General features: G+C 34.1%; 1 protein-coding gene across 1 annotated transcript in view; it reads left to right on the forward strand.

Annotated features, from left to right (window-relative positions):
* LOC104511359 (MAM and LDL-receptor class A domain-containing protein 1-like) overlaps window positions 1–16,001 on the forward strand; it is a 157,632-nt gene that overhangs the window by 103,173 nt on the left and 38,458 nt on the right. Inside the window, exons 14-16 of the mRNA XM_010153940.1 lie at window positions 1,365–1,640; window positions 6,678–6,803; window positions 8,568–8,634. Of these exons, the coding sequence (XP_010152242.1) occupies window positions 1,365–1,640; window positions 6,678–6,803; window positions 8,568–8,634 (469 nt within the window). The remainder of the gene's footprint in view (window positions 1–1,364; window positions 1,641–6,677; window positions 6,804–8,567; window positions 8,635–16,001) is intronic.

A 16,001-nucleotide genomic window follows, 5' to 3' on the forward strand; every position in this document is an offset into this window, starting at 1 on the left:
CCGTGGATTGAAAGTACTTAAAACAGTGCTAAAATCCATGTATTCCCTTACAGCATGTCATACCTTAACGCAGCAGAAACATTTGACTTCTGAGGTCAGAGAGCAACACTTGCACCATTTCAGAAGGCAAGATAAAGCCCACCCACAAACGCTTGCACTTGATCTGCTCTGATTTAGCGCAAGTCAACAGCTAAACTCCTCCTGCCTTTTACAGAGGTGGTGACATTTTTTTTCTTTCTCTGTCTCTTACCATCATAATATTATTTTCTTTACTTACCTGCTGCAAATTGACCTAGAAAAGATTAAATACATAGAGTTAAGTTCTGGAGATTTTTCTCTTTTCCTTGCACATAGAACAAAAATTACAGGAATCCATCTTGTTGCTCTCATGCAAGACACTGTGGGTGCAAAGAACACAGAATTAGGATAGCCACCTTCTTAGAATTCGCTTTCCACAAATAGTTCTGAGGCTTCTGCTGGTATAAAATCAGTTCCAATAATTTTCACAGGAAGAAAGGGGGACTTAGGTGTCTGAGACAAATTTATTTCTTTAAGTGATCAGAGGAAGTTTTTTCCAGTATTTTTTCCAGCAGTGCCAGTAAGCATGGGATATTCCTTCTTTTGGCAGCCGTTTGAATTAGTTAACGTCTGAAATTTAAAATGCATTCTTGTTCAGCTGTACCCTGGAAACTTTTATGTAGTATTTCCTTTGATTTAATTCTTTATCACATCAAACTAAGATACAGAATCAGAGTGATAATAAAATTTAGCAACACAAATCTTTGTTGTTACCTTTTTTATATTTTTGCTACTCTGCTGAGAGCTCAGACCTTACCATAGATAATAGATTTCCACAAAATTATTTCCTTGTTGATCCAAACTCAAAGAGTCTTTAAATTTTGTTCACTCATTCAATATAAAAATAAAGGAAGATCGTAACTTGAGGGCTGTCAAGAATAGTTTTTAACCCTTTCCTCATACTGGGTGAAAGATAATTTGTACTAATGCTTTAGCAGTATCCTCCTATATGGACATGGCACAAGCAGTAATTGGATCAAAAAAAATGCTGAATTTGAGCTTTAGAAGGAAAATATTGCAATAACAACAATGAAGTTAGTACAATGAGACAAAGTGGTTTTAATTGTGTTTTCTGTACTTAAGATCTTTGTTTTTATACAAGTTGGTTTGGGGTTTTTTTTTGTTTGTTTGTTTGGTTTTGTTTGGTTGTTGGGTTTTTTTTAAATTTTTTATTTTAATAATCAAAATCAGCTGCCTTCCCAGAATTTCCTATGTACATCTCAAAGGCAGTATAGGTGACTACTGAAAAAGAGAGAATCAATAAATATTCCTTTTTTTTCTTGTAGATTCAGCTAATCCAAACCTTCCAACTTGCAGTAGTGACCAGTTCACATGTGCATATGTGCAGCAGTGTTTGCCCCTTGCAGCAAAATGCAATGGGGCTGAAGATTGCATGGATGGAAGTGATGAAATGAATTGTCCCACAGAGATGCCTACTCCCATGTCTCCAGGCTCCTGCAAGCAAACAGAGTTTCTGTGTCCTTCCAAGGGCTGTATCCCATCCCTCCTGAAATGTGATGGTGTACCTGACTGCCACCTTAATGAAGATGAAGTTGGCTGCCGTAAGTTACTTTCATTGCTATAGTTAAGGGCATGCTAACTTATTTTCCTGAAACAGTGATGTGAAAAAGAGCAATATAATGAAGTATAGTGTAAAATTCACTATTCCCTCATCAAGAAAAATTTTTTATCACATATAATATGTTACCTGGACAGATGTTCTGCATTTGCAAATAATTTTGCTTATGCATTCTTGTTTCCTGGCTATCAACTTTGATAAATGTTTAAAATCATCTGTCTTGTATTCTGTTAATAATTGGAAGCATTTTCACATTTTTCTACAGATCAGTCAGGTAAATTTACATTGCCTTATCTCTGATTACAATATGACAAATAAAATTCTACAGTTCTGTAATTCAGTAGTATTCAAGGCAGTCCTGCAGTCCTGACCTTCCAAGGATTTTGAAATCAGGTCTGTCCATGCAGTAGCAGCAATCTCTGTCTCAACCAAGGAAAAGGGCTCACAAGAAAAACACCAGGAAAACAGGTGTTCAACTGTAACTGTAATGAGATATCATGAAGTTTCAGATAGACAGAAAAGTGAGTGTCTGTCCATTTAAAAATATTCCATTATTGGTAGATGAACTAAGTCCAAAGGTTTCATAAGGTCAAAATCACCTGCATAGGAAATACGTGCTTTTTATGTATTTTAACATTTTTTTAACATTTTATTTTTCATCCTTATCATAATCAAAACAGTGAATAAAACAGCAGTTTCCAGGGGGCTAGAAATTCAAGTTCTTTAATGGTTTTTATCAAAACTACTGAATATATATTCAGGAACTGCACATGCCATTTCTTTTTAAAAATATAAAAATTATATGGACTTTGCAGACTCTCTGTGCATCCCTTTCTAGGCACTTGTGTTTAGAAGTGGGCTTTGTGGTTTTGTTGCAAAAGGCATGATTTTGGGGATATCTCTTACCTTTCATTCTAGATGTCCCTAAGTTCAAATAAAACTCTCTTCATTAATCTTCATTCAGCCCTGCTTCCTCCTCAATTTTTCCTTTATTAGAGAACTATCCATCGTACCCTAGTACATGCACATCCCAACCCCAGACAGCAGCTAACGTGTTCTTCTAAAATCCCCAAATCCTAATGCCACAAGATTTCCACAAGCATCAGTATTCCCTGAACAACTGAGGTGTTGTTTCAGTGCCTTTAACCTCTATGCATTATCCAGGGAATGAGACAAAACTACATCCTGCTTTTTTCAGAAATTCTTGTAGGTATCGCACACCTTGGAATTCTGAATTGAGTGGAAACTTAGTCAAACCTGTAATCACAGTGTTACCCCAAGAAAACATTTAAGTTTTTACAAGACAAGACAGGAATATAGTAGCAGGAACTCATGTTTTTTCTCTGAAGAAGACATGAAGCAAAATTTAGTGGTTAGTGATAGTCTGAAATAGAATCAGTGAAAATTTGATTATTTTAACAGTTCCTTCTCCCATCAAAATGTATATTCCATGAGAGTAAAGAATTTCATCTATAGCTGTCTACTTTTAACATGTGAAATGCCATGAAAGTTTGTCAACAGAGAAAATTCAGAGAGGGAAAAAGGTAAATACCTCAAAAATGTTTTTATTGTATTGATATATTTCTGTAATCTTCAAAATTGATTCCTGTGCTGGTAACTCGAGCCTACGTGTACTGTAATAATAATACATCTTAGGAGTAGACATTTTTTTACATATTTTAGAAGAAATTAAATTGAGTAGGACTTCAGTAATAAAGTTTTTTGGGTTTGGGTTTTGGTGGGGTTTTGTTTGTTTTTCTTTGGTGAAGATCAAATCTTCCTGCTAATTTTAGAAAATCTGAGTTTAGAAATTACTGTCACTTTCCATTTTGTGTGGGCCGTGTCCCTTAGAAATTTCATTCACTTAAGAGTAACAACAGATAGTCAGAAATGTTCTGGCTTCTGAAATCAGGAATTAGAAAGTTTTCCTCTAGGATGAAGAGCAGTTGTCTAAATGCATTTTGCAGAGATTAAAAAAGAAGGCCAGGACAAAGAAAAACAAACAAAAAATGCATTAGTCAGATCTCTACTACAACCACAATTTCAACCACAGAAATGCATTTCTGAATGACTTAGACATTTATGCAGACATAATTTCCCGTAGAGTTCACTCAGTAGTTAGGTTGAACAGCATTATGTTGATACTGTTTTCTACCTACTGATGTGGTGGACTTTATTGCTTGCTGCTTTTAACAAGAAAATCTTGGAACTGTTTTCCAGTTGTAGATGTTCTACTTGGCCAGTCCTCTTCTCACTGTCAATTTTAGTGAAAGTTACCTTATCTCATCTATTTATTCTATTTTTTTTTTTTGTCTACTTACAATGGTTAAGATGTAAAATAAGCATATTAGCACCAATGCCTTCTATACATTACTTTTCCACAAGCCCTAACACCATCTGACTGAAGTGCTAATAGCAATGAATAAAAATGATTTCTCAGTTCTCTGTAGTGAACCAAATGTATCTGTTGTAGTCCTGGTAAATATTAATACCTAGTAAACATTAAAATTGTATACTTTCAATGGGATTGTGATCTTTTAATAATTTCTACAGATTTAAATTGGGCCTGAAAAATGAAATATAAGCAAAAAGCTGATATTTTCACTTTCATATCTTCACTGTTGTTAATGCCCCAACTGAGTATCTTTATCCCAAAAACACTTGAAGGCCTGTTATGAAGGCAAAGAACAAATAGTTGGAGAAATTTGAGACTACTTGTAACTGTGTTAACAGTACACAACATTAATTTTACTTTCAATCCAATAAGAGAAATAACATTATTTTTAAAATGTGATCTTAACATTCTTTACTTCAGCACCAGTAACTTAGTGTCATTGGCCTTTCTGTCTTAAATGCTGGATCTATGCAAAGTATTCAGCAGTCAGATCCATTGCTATGACTGTTCCCTCTGTAAGTGATATTGAAATCTCAGTGCAATAAGCTGGTTCAAGGTAAAGGAACATGTCAAAACTACATTGATGATCAACAGATATAAATGGACCAAAAATAATTGGCAGTTCTTCTGTTTTATCCCCAGCTATGAGACCCAACAGCTAGTCCAGGAACATGGGAAATAGTAAAGGCCTAAATGACACTTCATTTCCTACTGCAACCCTCAATGCAAGTTAGAGCTCAGGAACAGAATGTCTGTATTAGTCATAACATATATGACAAACCATACGCAGTACTATTCACATAGTTTACAGTGTCCTCAAAATACATGTGCAGGCATGAAGAATATGTTTTATCTCAAGTTCCCAACTTTGTTTCTGTTGAAGTTCTAATCTGAACATGTAATTATGTTTACAGACTGGTTATTTATATGCAAATGATCACTTATAAAACTGGTTCCAATAACTTTAGGAGATCATCCCCCAAATTGCAAAGGGTGTCCAGGATTTGGATCTGATTGCACACAAAATAAATATAAGGTTATTGTTTGGTTAGAAAAGTGCAGCAGCGGACATGGGTCTGTCAGTTACTTTCTGGAAAGCTGACGATCATAAGAGATAGATATGCTAAAAACGTGGAGTGATGTTGTAATCTGCTGGGGTTTTTCAGTCTGCCACAACTTGTTCCACCAGTCTGAGTGTTCCAGAGAATGCAGATCAGAAATGGGAATTTTTGTTTTTGTTGTTGCTTTTATCCTGCTGTCACTAACAGCAGATTCCCTCTTCAGTACCAAGACTTCTCCGATCAAATGGAGGCTTTGATATAAACACATATGCAGAACAGTATATTGACAATTTAAAAATCATCCAGAACTTTTAAGTTCTCATAAAGGTTAACTGAAATTGGAAACAAAACAAGATCTTAATTATAGTTACTAGTATTCTTCTATGGATTTTTCTGCAGACTTCAGTAAATGGTCAGTGCATGTAATTAAAAGGTTTGATCCCACAAACCCTTATTCATATGAGTAATTTCATAGTTCTGAAAGAACATCAAAACTGGCAAGAGTTGACTAGCAAGATCAAAACTGGCAAGATCTGCCTCCATTATTGTGGTCTAAATTGAACTGTAGTATTTTAAATTTAGCACACTTACAGTCTATATAGGCCAGTGATTTAAATTATATCTCCCTGCCTGGGAGACTTATTGCTGTGTAGACTGGTTCTTGAAACTCAGGAGCAGGAAAGTATTACAATTTAGATGTAGCAGTGATGTATTTTTAATATTCCCAGATACTTTCTCCCACTCTAAACTCACAACCTAATGTGAATGTATCTCTGATGGAGTGAGATTTCCCTCTGATTTCCATTAGTGTCATGGTGACAGAGTTTAGCTTATTACCTAAACAAAAAACTTAAAACCACAATAGTTTAAGGCAGCATAAGAGAACATTGTGTGAAACAAAACGGCAGAATGGCATTATAATCTACAGGAGTCTGCAGGACTGTCAGGTACAGCCTGTAGCTCAGTGACTCAGGAATAATTTAATACCTGAAGCCTTATGTGATTCCATCAAGATTTCCCTCCCATAATTCTTATGGACAAACATAGAAAATATAACACAATGCCCAAGAATAAAAAAGATGTGCAAGTCTAGATTTTTCAGTATAGTATTCCTTTACTTTTTTATATGTTCATTACCTTTAGTATTTGGTTTCTTTTAATACAAGGAAACTATAAAATGTCAAATTTTTTGTTTGTGTTTAAAAATTAATTCCATAATTTTAAAAATAGATTATTAATGAGAGTGGATTACATTTTGTGATATCTTTTTATGTATTTTCATTGGTGTTTTGCAGCTTATTCTGTCAATGTTTTCAGTAAATATGCTCTCCTTTCCTTCAAAAACATAACGTGGGAAAATCCAGCTTCTGTAACATCTGTGCTCTGTTTGTTTACTTATTTATCTAATCAATACTGAAGTTGTATGTCTTTGAGGATGAAAGCTTGTAGAGGTCACACAGACCCAAGTTTATATATTATAGAACAAATCAAGTTTTCTAGTAGTTTTTTAACAGTGAGTAAAAGAAATATAGCTAATAAAGTGTCATGTTACTTTTTGTTTCAGCCATTAAAGATTGTTTCAATGGTTCTTTGTTATGTGCGTCAACCAATCAATGCATAGCAGTCTCTCAGCGTTGTGATGGCATTGCAGACTGCCTTGATTTCAGCCTTGATGAGTCCAGCTGTTCAGGTACTTAGTTTTGCATAAAAATATCTTTTCAAACAAAAAAGTATAGTAATTTCCTACTGAATCTTTAGGCATTCCTCAAACTTGACTGAATTACCTCTGTTAAAACTTAATCAAATTACATCAGGCATGAATTATCCTGTTGAACGTATGATACAGATAAAATAGTGGGGAAAAAGATGGAAAATAATATGCTTAGTTAATGTCTTCACAGGCACTCTTTTGATTTTAGCCAATTAAATAACCCACTTAACCCACATTTATGAGCTGACAGAATTGTTTGTTTGTTTTTTTGTTCAAGTGTAATGCAAATCTGGACTGTAAAATTAAACAAAATATATAGCAGTTCTTTTAGCACAGTGCATTTCCCCCAATATTCAAGTTTGGCTTGCAATAGGGGAATAGTGGAGAAAGGTAAGAACAGGACAATAATACACAACCAATCTGAATCAGATTTTTGTTAACAAATCTAACAAAAAGATATATGATAATATACATAATTAAATTTGGATTCAAAGCATCCCATTGAGTGACACGAACTTACTACAGTTCTTCCCCAAGCCAGTTACAAACTCTGCACACTAGTTCACAACTTATAGTATGTATTCTGATAATATGATTCATTATAGTATGTTAAATTTTTATTCACAAACTAAAAGTTATATATTCACTTCTTGGTAGGAGGCATCCAGTGGTTTCTCTGGGAGCGATACTTGCCTACAAGTATTGTGTTCATTATATATGTTTCTTATACTTTTTTTTTTTTTTTAATATGAGAGAAGGAACCATACTTTAACAAAAATTACCAACTTTACAATACAGAGAGAATCCTTACTTGGTAAAATTTATTTATAAGAAATAATTTAAGGGAAAAAGAATATATTCAGAAATTTGTTCAATGCAAAATAATACAGAACATTAACTCATTGACTTGCATGACAGTAAATTACAAATCTTCCATTATTGTGTTAGAAATCAAATCTTTTAAGTAAGTAATTTACTTTCCAAAATTTCTTCTTTTAAACTGGAGTTGTCCACACTGAATATGCCTCAGCAAACAGTTTTATGTGGCATATATGAAAAATTCTTTAGGTCTAACTTGCATTTTACATTTTTTTTCTTACTAATGAAGATTGGTAGGATTTATTTTTTATTTTGAGTTTTTCTTGCTCTAGGGATGTAAAACTAAACTTCAGTAAAACTAAATCTGATGATGTGGAAATCCATGGTAAAGGATGTCAAAAGTTGATAATAGTATATCACTGACGTTCCCCTCTACTTAAACATCTTTATGCTTTTTAACACTGATTCCTCTAGTTCTTATGAGAATGTGATTCTAAGTGTTAAAATTGTAGACATTTTTAATGAGAAGGTTGGTGACACAGGTGTAAACGTCTGTTCATCATCCTTATATGAAAGTTATTAATAATAAAGTAGACTTAGGTACTAATTTAATGTAAGTTCAGTTCTTTTGGCTTTTATTTTATATATTCCTATTTGAAAATTGAGTAAGTAGAAAAAGCTCTGTTTCTGGAGGGAAATGAAACTGACTTGAGAAAAATTAGAAGCCTGTTCTAATACACTAGAGTGTATTCATGACTTGACACTTGTATCACTACATCAGGGTCTAAAGGAAGTGTTTTTGGAAATATTAAACACCCAAAATAACACCTTTCAATATTCTGACATCTTGAAAATCAGGTAATGACAAATATAATAATGAGGGTGTGAGTTTTAATTATATTTCTTTTATTTTTATGTTTGCAGTTTGTCCTGAAGAATATTGCAAGAATGGAGGAAGATGCATCATCAAAGATGACATTCCGATATGCCAGTAAGTTTCATTGGGGATTGATTTGTACCTAAAGTTGGGAATAGGTGCTGTTGAAAGAGCTGGTTTGTTCCCCAGGACCTGAAATGACATTCAGTAGAAATGTATTTTTTAAAGTGTCTGTATGTATACACTATCTTTCTTTGCAGTTGCTGTGTTAAACTGCATTTTGAGAAGAATATTATTTATCAGATAGAATTTTCTGTAACTTTCATCTATCGTTACACCCTGTCGGCTTCACACCTGAAGTTTTCTTGTGTCTCATGTTTCTCATGAACATTTAACAACACATACCTCTGTGACAAATAATGCCTTATATGCAGCAGGTACTGTGTACCTTGGACAAGATTTACAGCAGTCCATGTTCTCATCTTTACCTGAACCTGTGATGTCTTTTTATAGAATGTTATTTTTACACATATTTAGAGAAAGAAGGTAATGATTTTCCACTTTTTCCAAGCAAAATGTATTTCTCTGGAAATAGTCTATGCTGAAAAACAAATAATGTATACAATTCTGATGTGGAATGTACGAGTCATTAGAAAGTGGCTCAGGCTATCTGAAGAGATTATTTTACAGAAGATCTCACTCTGTTTCCCACTGGAAAATTACAGGAAACTTTTTAAAGTGCAAAGAAAACAATGTTATACATTATCATACTTCCATCCTTCATGTGCTTCAGTAGATCTTGCCAAACAGTTTGCCAAATTACTAAAGTGACTGTTCTATCAGTGTGTCTATCTTAGTCAAGAGCAGACATTAAGTTTGTCTCCTAGTCCCTAGGAAGCTCACATTAACGAACCTGCTGACAAAATTTCAGTTATTGAAGAATTTGTATCTTTCAAGATGTGGTTATCCTTTATTGGTTGAAGAAATGTGATAATATATTCAGAAAGTACATGCACTTTCATACACAGTGCTTTGATTTAGCTCCCAGGGAACACTGTTAATTACCTGCAGAATTCCCGAGGAATCTCCTCTGTTGTAGAATAAAGAATAGTGTCTACAGGAAGCATGGAATTTCATTTATGTGGCTGTTTCAAAACTTCTTGTGCCACAGAAGAGAGAAATGGGAGTAAAAACACAGGGGAAGGTTGCAGATGAAACAGAATGGATAGCCAGCAGAAAATAAAGGGATTAGGAATAGACAGAGAGTTTACAATTGATCGATTAAACCGTTGATCCACAAGAAAATTACTTGTAGGGACAAGGCACTGGGGATTACTTGAGATTTTAGGGATCCAAGAGAATTATAAAAATTTCAATTATGAATTCCAAAAGAGAGGAAACCAAATTAGCAAATGGTTCTTTGTCCACAGAAATAAACCATAGTTTGAATTGTAGGATAGTAAACAGAATTCTTTCCCTCAGCATTAGGTAAGAAGCACGATATTGAATTCAGATGCAAGGCATAGGTAACTGGAGCAAAGGAACAGAAATGAAAATTACCTAACTGATGGGCTACCATAACTCCAAGTGGGGTATGTGTTTGTGCTGGGAAAATCGGTCATCTCTATTCAAAAATCCTTGAAAATTAGTGCATGTTGCAACAGTGGAAAGCTTTCTGAAAGCTCTGCTGGTAAGGGATGTGACTGGAAAATAACAAATGGAGCAGAAAAGGAATAGGCAGACCAACAGCCTGACATTAATACCATTCAAGGCTTTAAAATATTTTGAAGAAATTACTCAGACATATAATAACAGGGGAGTTAGCCATTTCTAAGATAAGCTTCTGCATGATGTTTAAAAACCCCACATGTCAGCATCATGGAAAGAAAGGAATAAAAATGTAACGTAAACAACAAAAAGTGCAGAAGTATCCCAGTTTTCCTAGGAAAAATATTAAACGCCTAGAAATTAACATAGAAAAGGCCCATATTTTTTACCTGTCTGTTCTCAGTTCTTAGCTTATAGTTCCTGAAAAAGGCTTGATAGATTTAGGTGAAGATAGCTTCTCTCAAGAGCAACTGCTCTTCTAGACTGCAGTGTAGTTCAGGAGAAAAAGCAGAGTGTGTAACAATGCAGGAAGACGGCAATGAGACTCCTGAAAAGAGCACAGGATGGATACTGCCCTGTCACAGAAGTGGCAGAGAAGGAGAGTCTTCCTAGATACTCAGAGGTAATTGTGTGTTGATTACAGTAACCCTAAAAGTCATCTAATTCCACTTATAATCTTCAGTGACACACTGGACAAGGAGAAAACTTTTTAACATATCCTTTTATTGCTATTTTTTCTTACACAGTGAATTCTGATCTTCCTTTATTTTAGATGCTTATGTTCTAGTTTCTAAAATTAAAACTGGTTTAAAAGTTTCCTTGGTCTTCCCTGAGAAGATTGGTTTAACAACAACAGAAGTCTGGGCATGTCTCAAAACTGCAGCCGATTCAAGGTTCCGTCATGTTCCTGTAAAAACTGGAATTGCTTCTCATCTTACCTTAATTTGCAGAATATTCATAGAAAAGTATTGTTTCTGGAAAAACTTTTGTTGGTGATAAGGGGTGGTATTTTCAGTGGGTTTAATGCAGTCTAGTTGAAGTACTTAACTGTATGGAGTCCCCTATGTAGTTTTATATGTCAGCATGAGAACAGGGTGAATTTGAAGTAGCTACCTCAGCTACTAAGATTGAAAGTTGATAGTTTTTATACGTTTAGTATTTCTCAAGTTTCTTTGATGCTGTATATTTTCATATGTGTACATTATTGTTGCTTGGATATATAAAGTAAATACGTAGCACATCAGCCTGACTTTTTTCCAGTAGTTTTAACTGAGATAGTTTAGTAGAAGGTGACCTCCAATATCACTCTATCAAGACATATCAGTAAGCCAGGTGGAAAAGATAACAGTGGATACAAATCTAGATAAAGGTTCTGTATATATTAGAGTGGGTAACAGGTTTGGTATATCAGGTTGCTGTCATTTCTCTTCATGCTTAGCTGGTGCATAGTGATTGTGCTAATAACAGTCAGAGTCCACTGTATTTGAGAATGTGATTATTGATATGGTCGTGGGTGTTCTTAGTGTTTGCAAGTAAATGCAGAGTAATGGTGTTTTGCAGATGATAGGAAGCTTGCTCCTTGAATGAAATGCAACTTGATGGCTGTCCTGATCCTCTCTGGTATTTGACTTCTGAGTTAGGTTCAAAAGCCATTTGCATTTGCTTCTCCTAATTGGTCAGGAGAGTATTTGGGGTTCAATATTTCAATATTGTGCTTCTTACCTAATGCTGAGGGAAAGAATTCTGTTTACTATCCTACAATTCAAATATGTTTACCTCATTCTTCTTACTCCTTGGGTATCCTCTTTGGTTGCCAGACTAGACGGAGCTTTAGACTGAAATATTACGGCCACTCTCTTCACAAAATGTTACTCTTATTTGTCCTGACTGAGTTCTCTTCTGTAGCCGATGTACAACAAAGTGGCTAGTGCTGGAAATCAGCTAATGTGAGTCATGCAGATCAAGATAGTTTGAGCAATAATGGCTAGATTTTGCAATTTCAATAGTCTAGTTTCAAAATTATTCCTTTGATTATATGTATATTTTCCCCAATTGTCTGTCCACTGTTTTTTGGTGGTGGTGGGTTTGTTTTTTTGTTTTGTGGGGGCTTTTTTGTGTGTGTGGTTTTTTTGTGTTGGGTTTTTTGTGGGTTTTTTTTGGTGTGGGTTTTGTTTTGGTTTGGTTTTGTTTGGTTTGGGTTTTTTTAAGGTGAGACCATAAACATAGGAAAGTAATACTGGTGAGAACAAACAAGCTGAGAAAAATGTGTTTCTAGCACAATGAAGTGGAAGTGTGCAGATTCAAAAATTTGACTAGTGCTGAAAAAAAACCCTGAGTACAGAAAAAAAGTATTTTATGAGGCTGATAATAAATAATTTTAACTCTCAAACCAGCTAGACAATATTAATACAATACATTCACATTTTAAATGTACCGAAACTCACATGTAATAAACATAATATAGTGCTTCTCTTTCTTTTTATTTTATACAAACACTTTTGATGCAATAGACCTAATTTCAGAACAGTTACACTGACTAATTCTAGAGTATAATGAGAGTGCTTTTATTAATGTCTGAACTCTAACAAAGCTCTATCCTTAAGCAGATGTAATTACATTCACTGTCCTGTAATTAAACAATCAAGATATAAATTAGGAATACATCTTCATTTAACAGTTTTTAAAGTACATTGAATATGTACCATCTAGCTAACTGAGCTGTGGAGATTAGAATTTCAAGGAGTCATTATACATAGTTAATTAATTAAGTTTATCTTTATAGTCGTGTATCTAAATGATGATTTGGCCCAAAGTACAGAAGTTGAATTATTTTGTTTGTTTGCTTTATGTGATAAAAGTGAAAAAGATTGCTTTCCACTTTATGTTTTAGAAAATAATTGAATTTACAGGTTAATTATTCATTCAGAGGAGAGGATTTTTTGCTATTCTCCTTAAAAAAGCTACAGGATATTTGGACCTTTATTTTGTACTTCTCTCCTTCTTATTTTTAAAATGAGCTCATTATTATAACCACAGATGGTCTGTTTTAATGTGCAAATAAAGTATTTTATCTCCAGTGGTACAATAACAAATAGTATTCCACAAAGTTTACTTTTTTGGTAGGTGAGACATTTTCTTCCAATCTGATTTTGTCTTCAAAATACTAACTTCTGCTAAGCACAATACATTTTTTGAGGAGAAAGCCTACAAGGTGACATACAACTTGAAATAATGCCACAGTAGACTCATTCAATACCTTTTCCAGTGAAGCATATGTGACAAAATATTGAAATTCTACATCCCTCTGGACAATATCTACCAGTGAAGAATGTAGGGGTTTTTTTCTAAACATGTTTGCTTTTAGATGTAGTGTTATATATACTGTTTCATATACTGTTTTACTTGATTTTTAAGGAATGATAACGGTAGCTATCTTTAAAAATTGTAAGTGGGGGGATTTTTCTAATATCACACAGTGTGTCATGAAAATGGTGTTGTAATAGTATTCCCACCTAAGAAATTAAAATGCTTGGAAGCATCTAGCCTGTGATTTAATGGAAATACAAGGCCTAGAGATTGACAAGACAGGTACATCCAATTTTGAGTAAAGAGAGTTTATAATGGGAGAAGATCGCAGTTTCCATTTCAGCTGTTTGTCCTGGTACTCCCAGAGATTCCCACCTCAGGTACAGGGAGGACTGCTGATGTAGCAGCTGCTGAATCACTGCAGATTATTAACTGCTGAAGAAAAACAAATTGGTACTGTTTTCACTTCATTCCTAAGAATTTTCTCTTAAATTTATCAAACAAATATGACAGGTAAATTGATGAAGCTATATAAAGCCTATATATCTGCTCAAGAAAGTGGTAATCGTGCAAAAGAAATCATAGAGGAGGAATAGAATGAGGATGTAACTCTGAATAAAAACTAAACCCATGCTGTGTAGTCAAAAAGATAAGACATTGAAAAGGAAATCTAAGGTAAGGTTTGGCTTCTGAGAAATGAAGAAAAAGGCTTATTCTTACATGGAGACATATCTACAAACATACATAGCTAGCACAGAGAATTTTTTTTCATATCTTTCCATTACTGAAGTGCCATTTGAAAAGTGATGCTGAAGAAAATAAAATAATAAATTAAATTCAGATTGCCTGAGTTGGGTAAAATTGAGAATGAGAAGTCAAGTTAACGTCTCCGTTATCAAGAATAAATGAGACACAGCTTGTTGTGAAAGACAACGTACAGTATATTCCTGGAAACGCACCTTTAAAGGTTTGCTTGCAGAAAGCTCTTTCTTAAAGTTTCTATTTCATATATTATTTTTTATTTATTCCTTATCCTTTCTTATTCAGAAAAGATTCATGAAATCAAGGTGCCTGTTCCTGATACAATAATACTGATGTTTTTTGGCTTTTCATGTCTCTAGCATCATAGCCTTTTCCAAAAAAAGGCAAACATGATGTCATTAAGATTATGTATAAGAGAACACATCAGAGAAAATTGAACTCCATAGTAGCCATCTTGTTTTATTTAATAAAAAAAAGTAATCAGAGCCTCATAAACACAATTATACGCAATCCAGACAGAACTGGCTCCCAATAAAATTTCATGCATGCCTGCTGATGCTAGAGTCTAGTGACTTCAAAGTAAAGTCATTAGTCCAAATCAATTTTACCTAATAAGAACCTTTCGATTGAGCAAATTATTTCTTTAAAAATGGATACACTATCTTTTTCGATTTAGAAGCAGTTACTTCGACCTTTGCTCTGTTTCCTCCTCTTTGCAGATAATTGTATAATCCTGAGTTCAGGTCCTTATCACTCTGGATCCAGCTGCTTCATGCAGTTTGCAACTCCTAGAAATGATGAAAAAGAAACAAGCAACTTTTATCTCAGTCAAACCTAATCGAATACGTAGGGCAGTTTTCCACCATCTGCAGTGAGGCAGCAACATCCTGTGAGGTTCACTTGCGAGTAGTCTGAATCAGTTGATTGCTGAATGCAATGATTTCAGAATGTCTATTTCAGTTTCTTTATTCCAAAACTAAAACAAGTTAGTATCTATGTAACTAAAAGTTTGACTACACATAATCGAAAGCCAAATTGAGATGTTACACTCAATTAAACTAGTGTGACTGAACAGACCCAAAGCTTGGTTTCACAAAAACATTTCTGATCATGTTTTTGAGCAATGTCTACCAGCTGATTCAAATGTAAATCAGAATTTCTCATTTAACTCTTGAGTTTTAGTTTTGGTTTTTTTTAATGAAAAAATAAAGCTCAAGATATCTGTAAAACTGGAAATGAGCAAAGCAGCTTATTTTCTTTCTCTGTGTTCCAGAGGTGAAATACTGCTCTGACAAATAGAAAAAGTCTATCTTGAATGACCCATTCGCAGAATCTGAGTAGCACTCATGATGGAAGAAAATAGTTTTGATATAGTCCTTTGGTCATGCTGGAAAGCAAACTGTGACCTAGATATTTTCAAATTGCCTCTTTATGATATGTTTGCTGAGTGGGGAAGTTTTTACTTGTATAGAAAATCAGCAAGGAATTTCTGGAACAATTTCTAAATCAAAAAGCCTGATGAACATTATGTACAACCTTTTCTTGCAAGGTTTTGGACTTGAGAGGAGCTAATACTTAGCTTTGGGAATAAAAGTAGCTGCATGTTTCCTTTTAAAATGTGAATTAAATACATTATCAACCTTACTGCATCTCTTAAGATCAAAGTGAGAGTTATATTTAGAGCCTGATCAAAATAATTGATGTCTTAATATGAAGATACTATAATCTTTTTGAAAAGGTATAGGAAAATAAGTATGATTTGGTAGATACAGTGAAAATGACTTGGGCATATAGAATGTTTATGG

Source organism: Eurypyga helias, unplaced genomic scaffold, assembly GCF_000690775.1.
Source record: "Eurypyga helias isolate BGI_N326 unplaced genomic scaffold, ASM69077v1 scaffold8116, whole genome shotgun sequence".
Lineage (NCBI taxonomy): Eukaryota > Metazoa > Chordata > Aves > Eurypygiformes > Eurypygidae > Eurypyga > Eurypyga helias.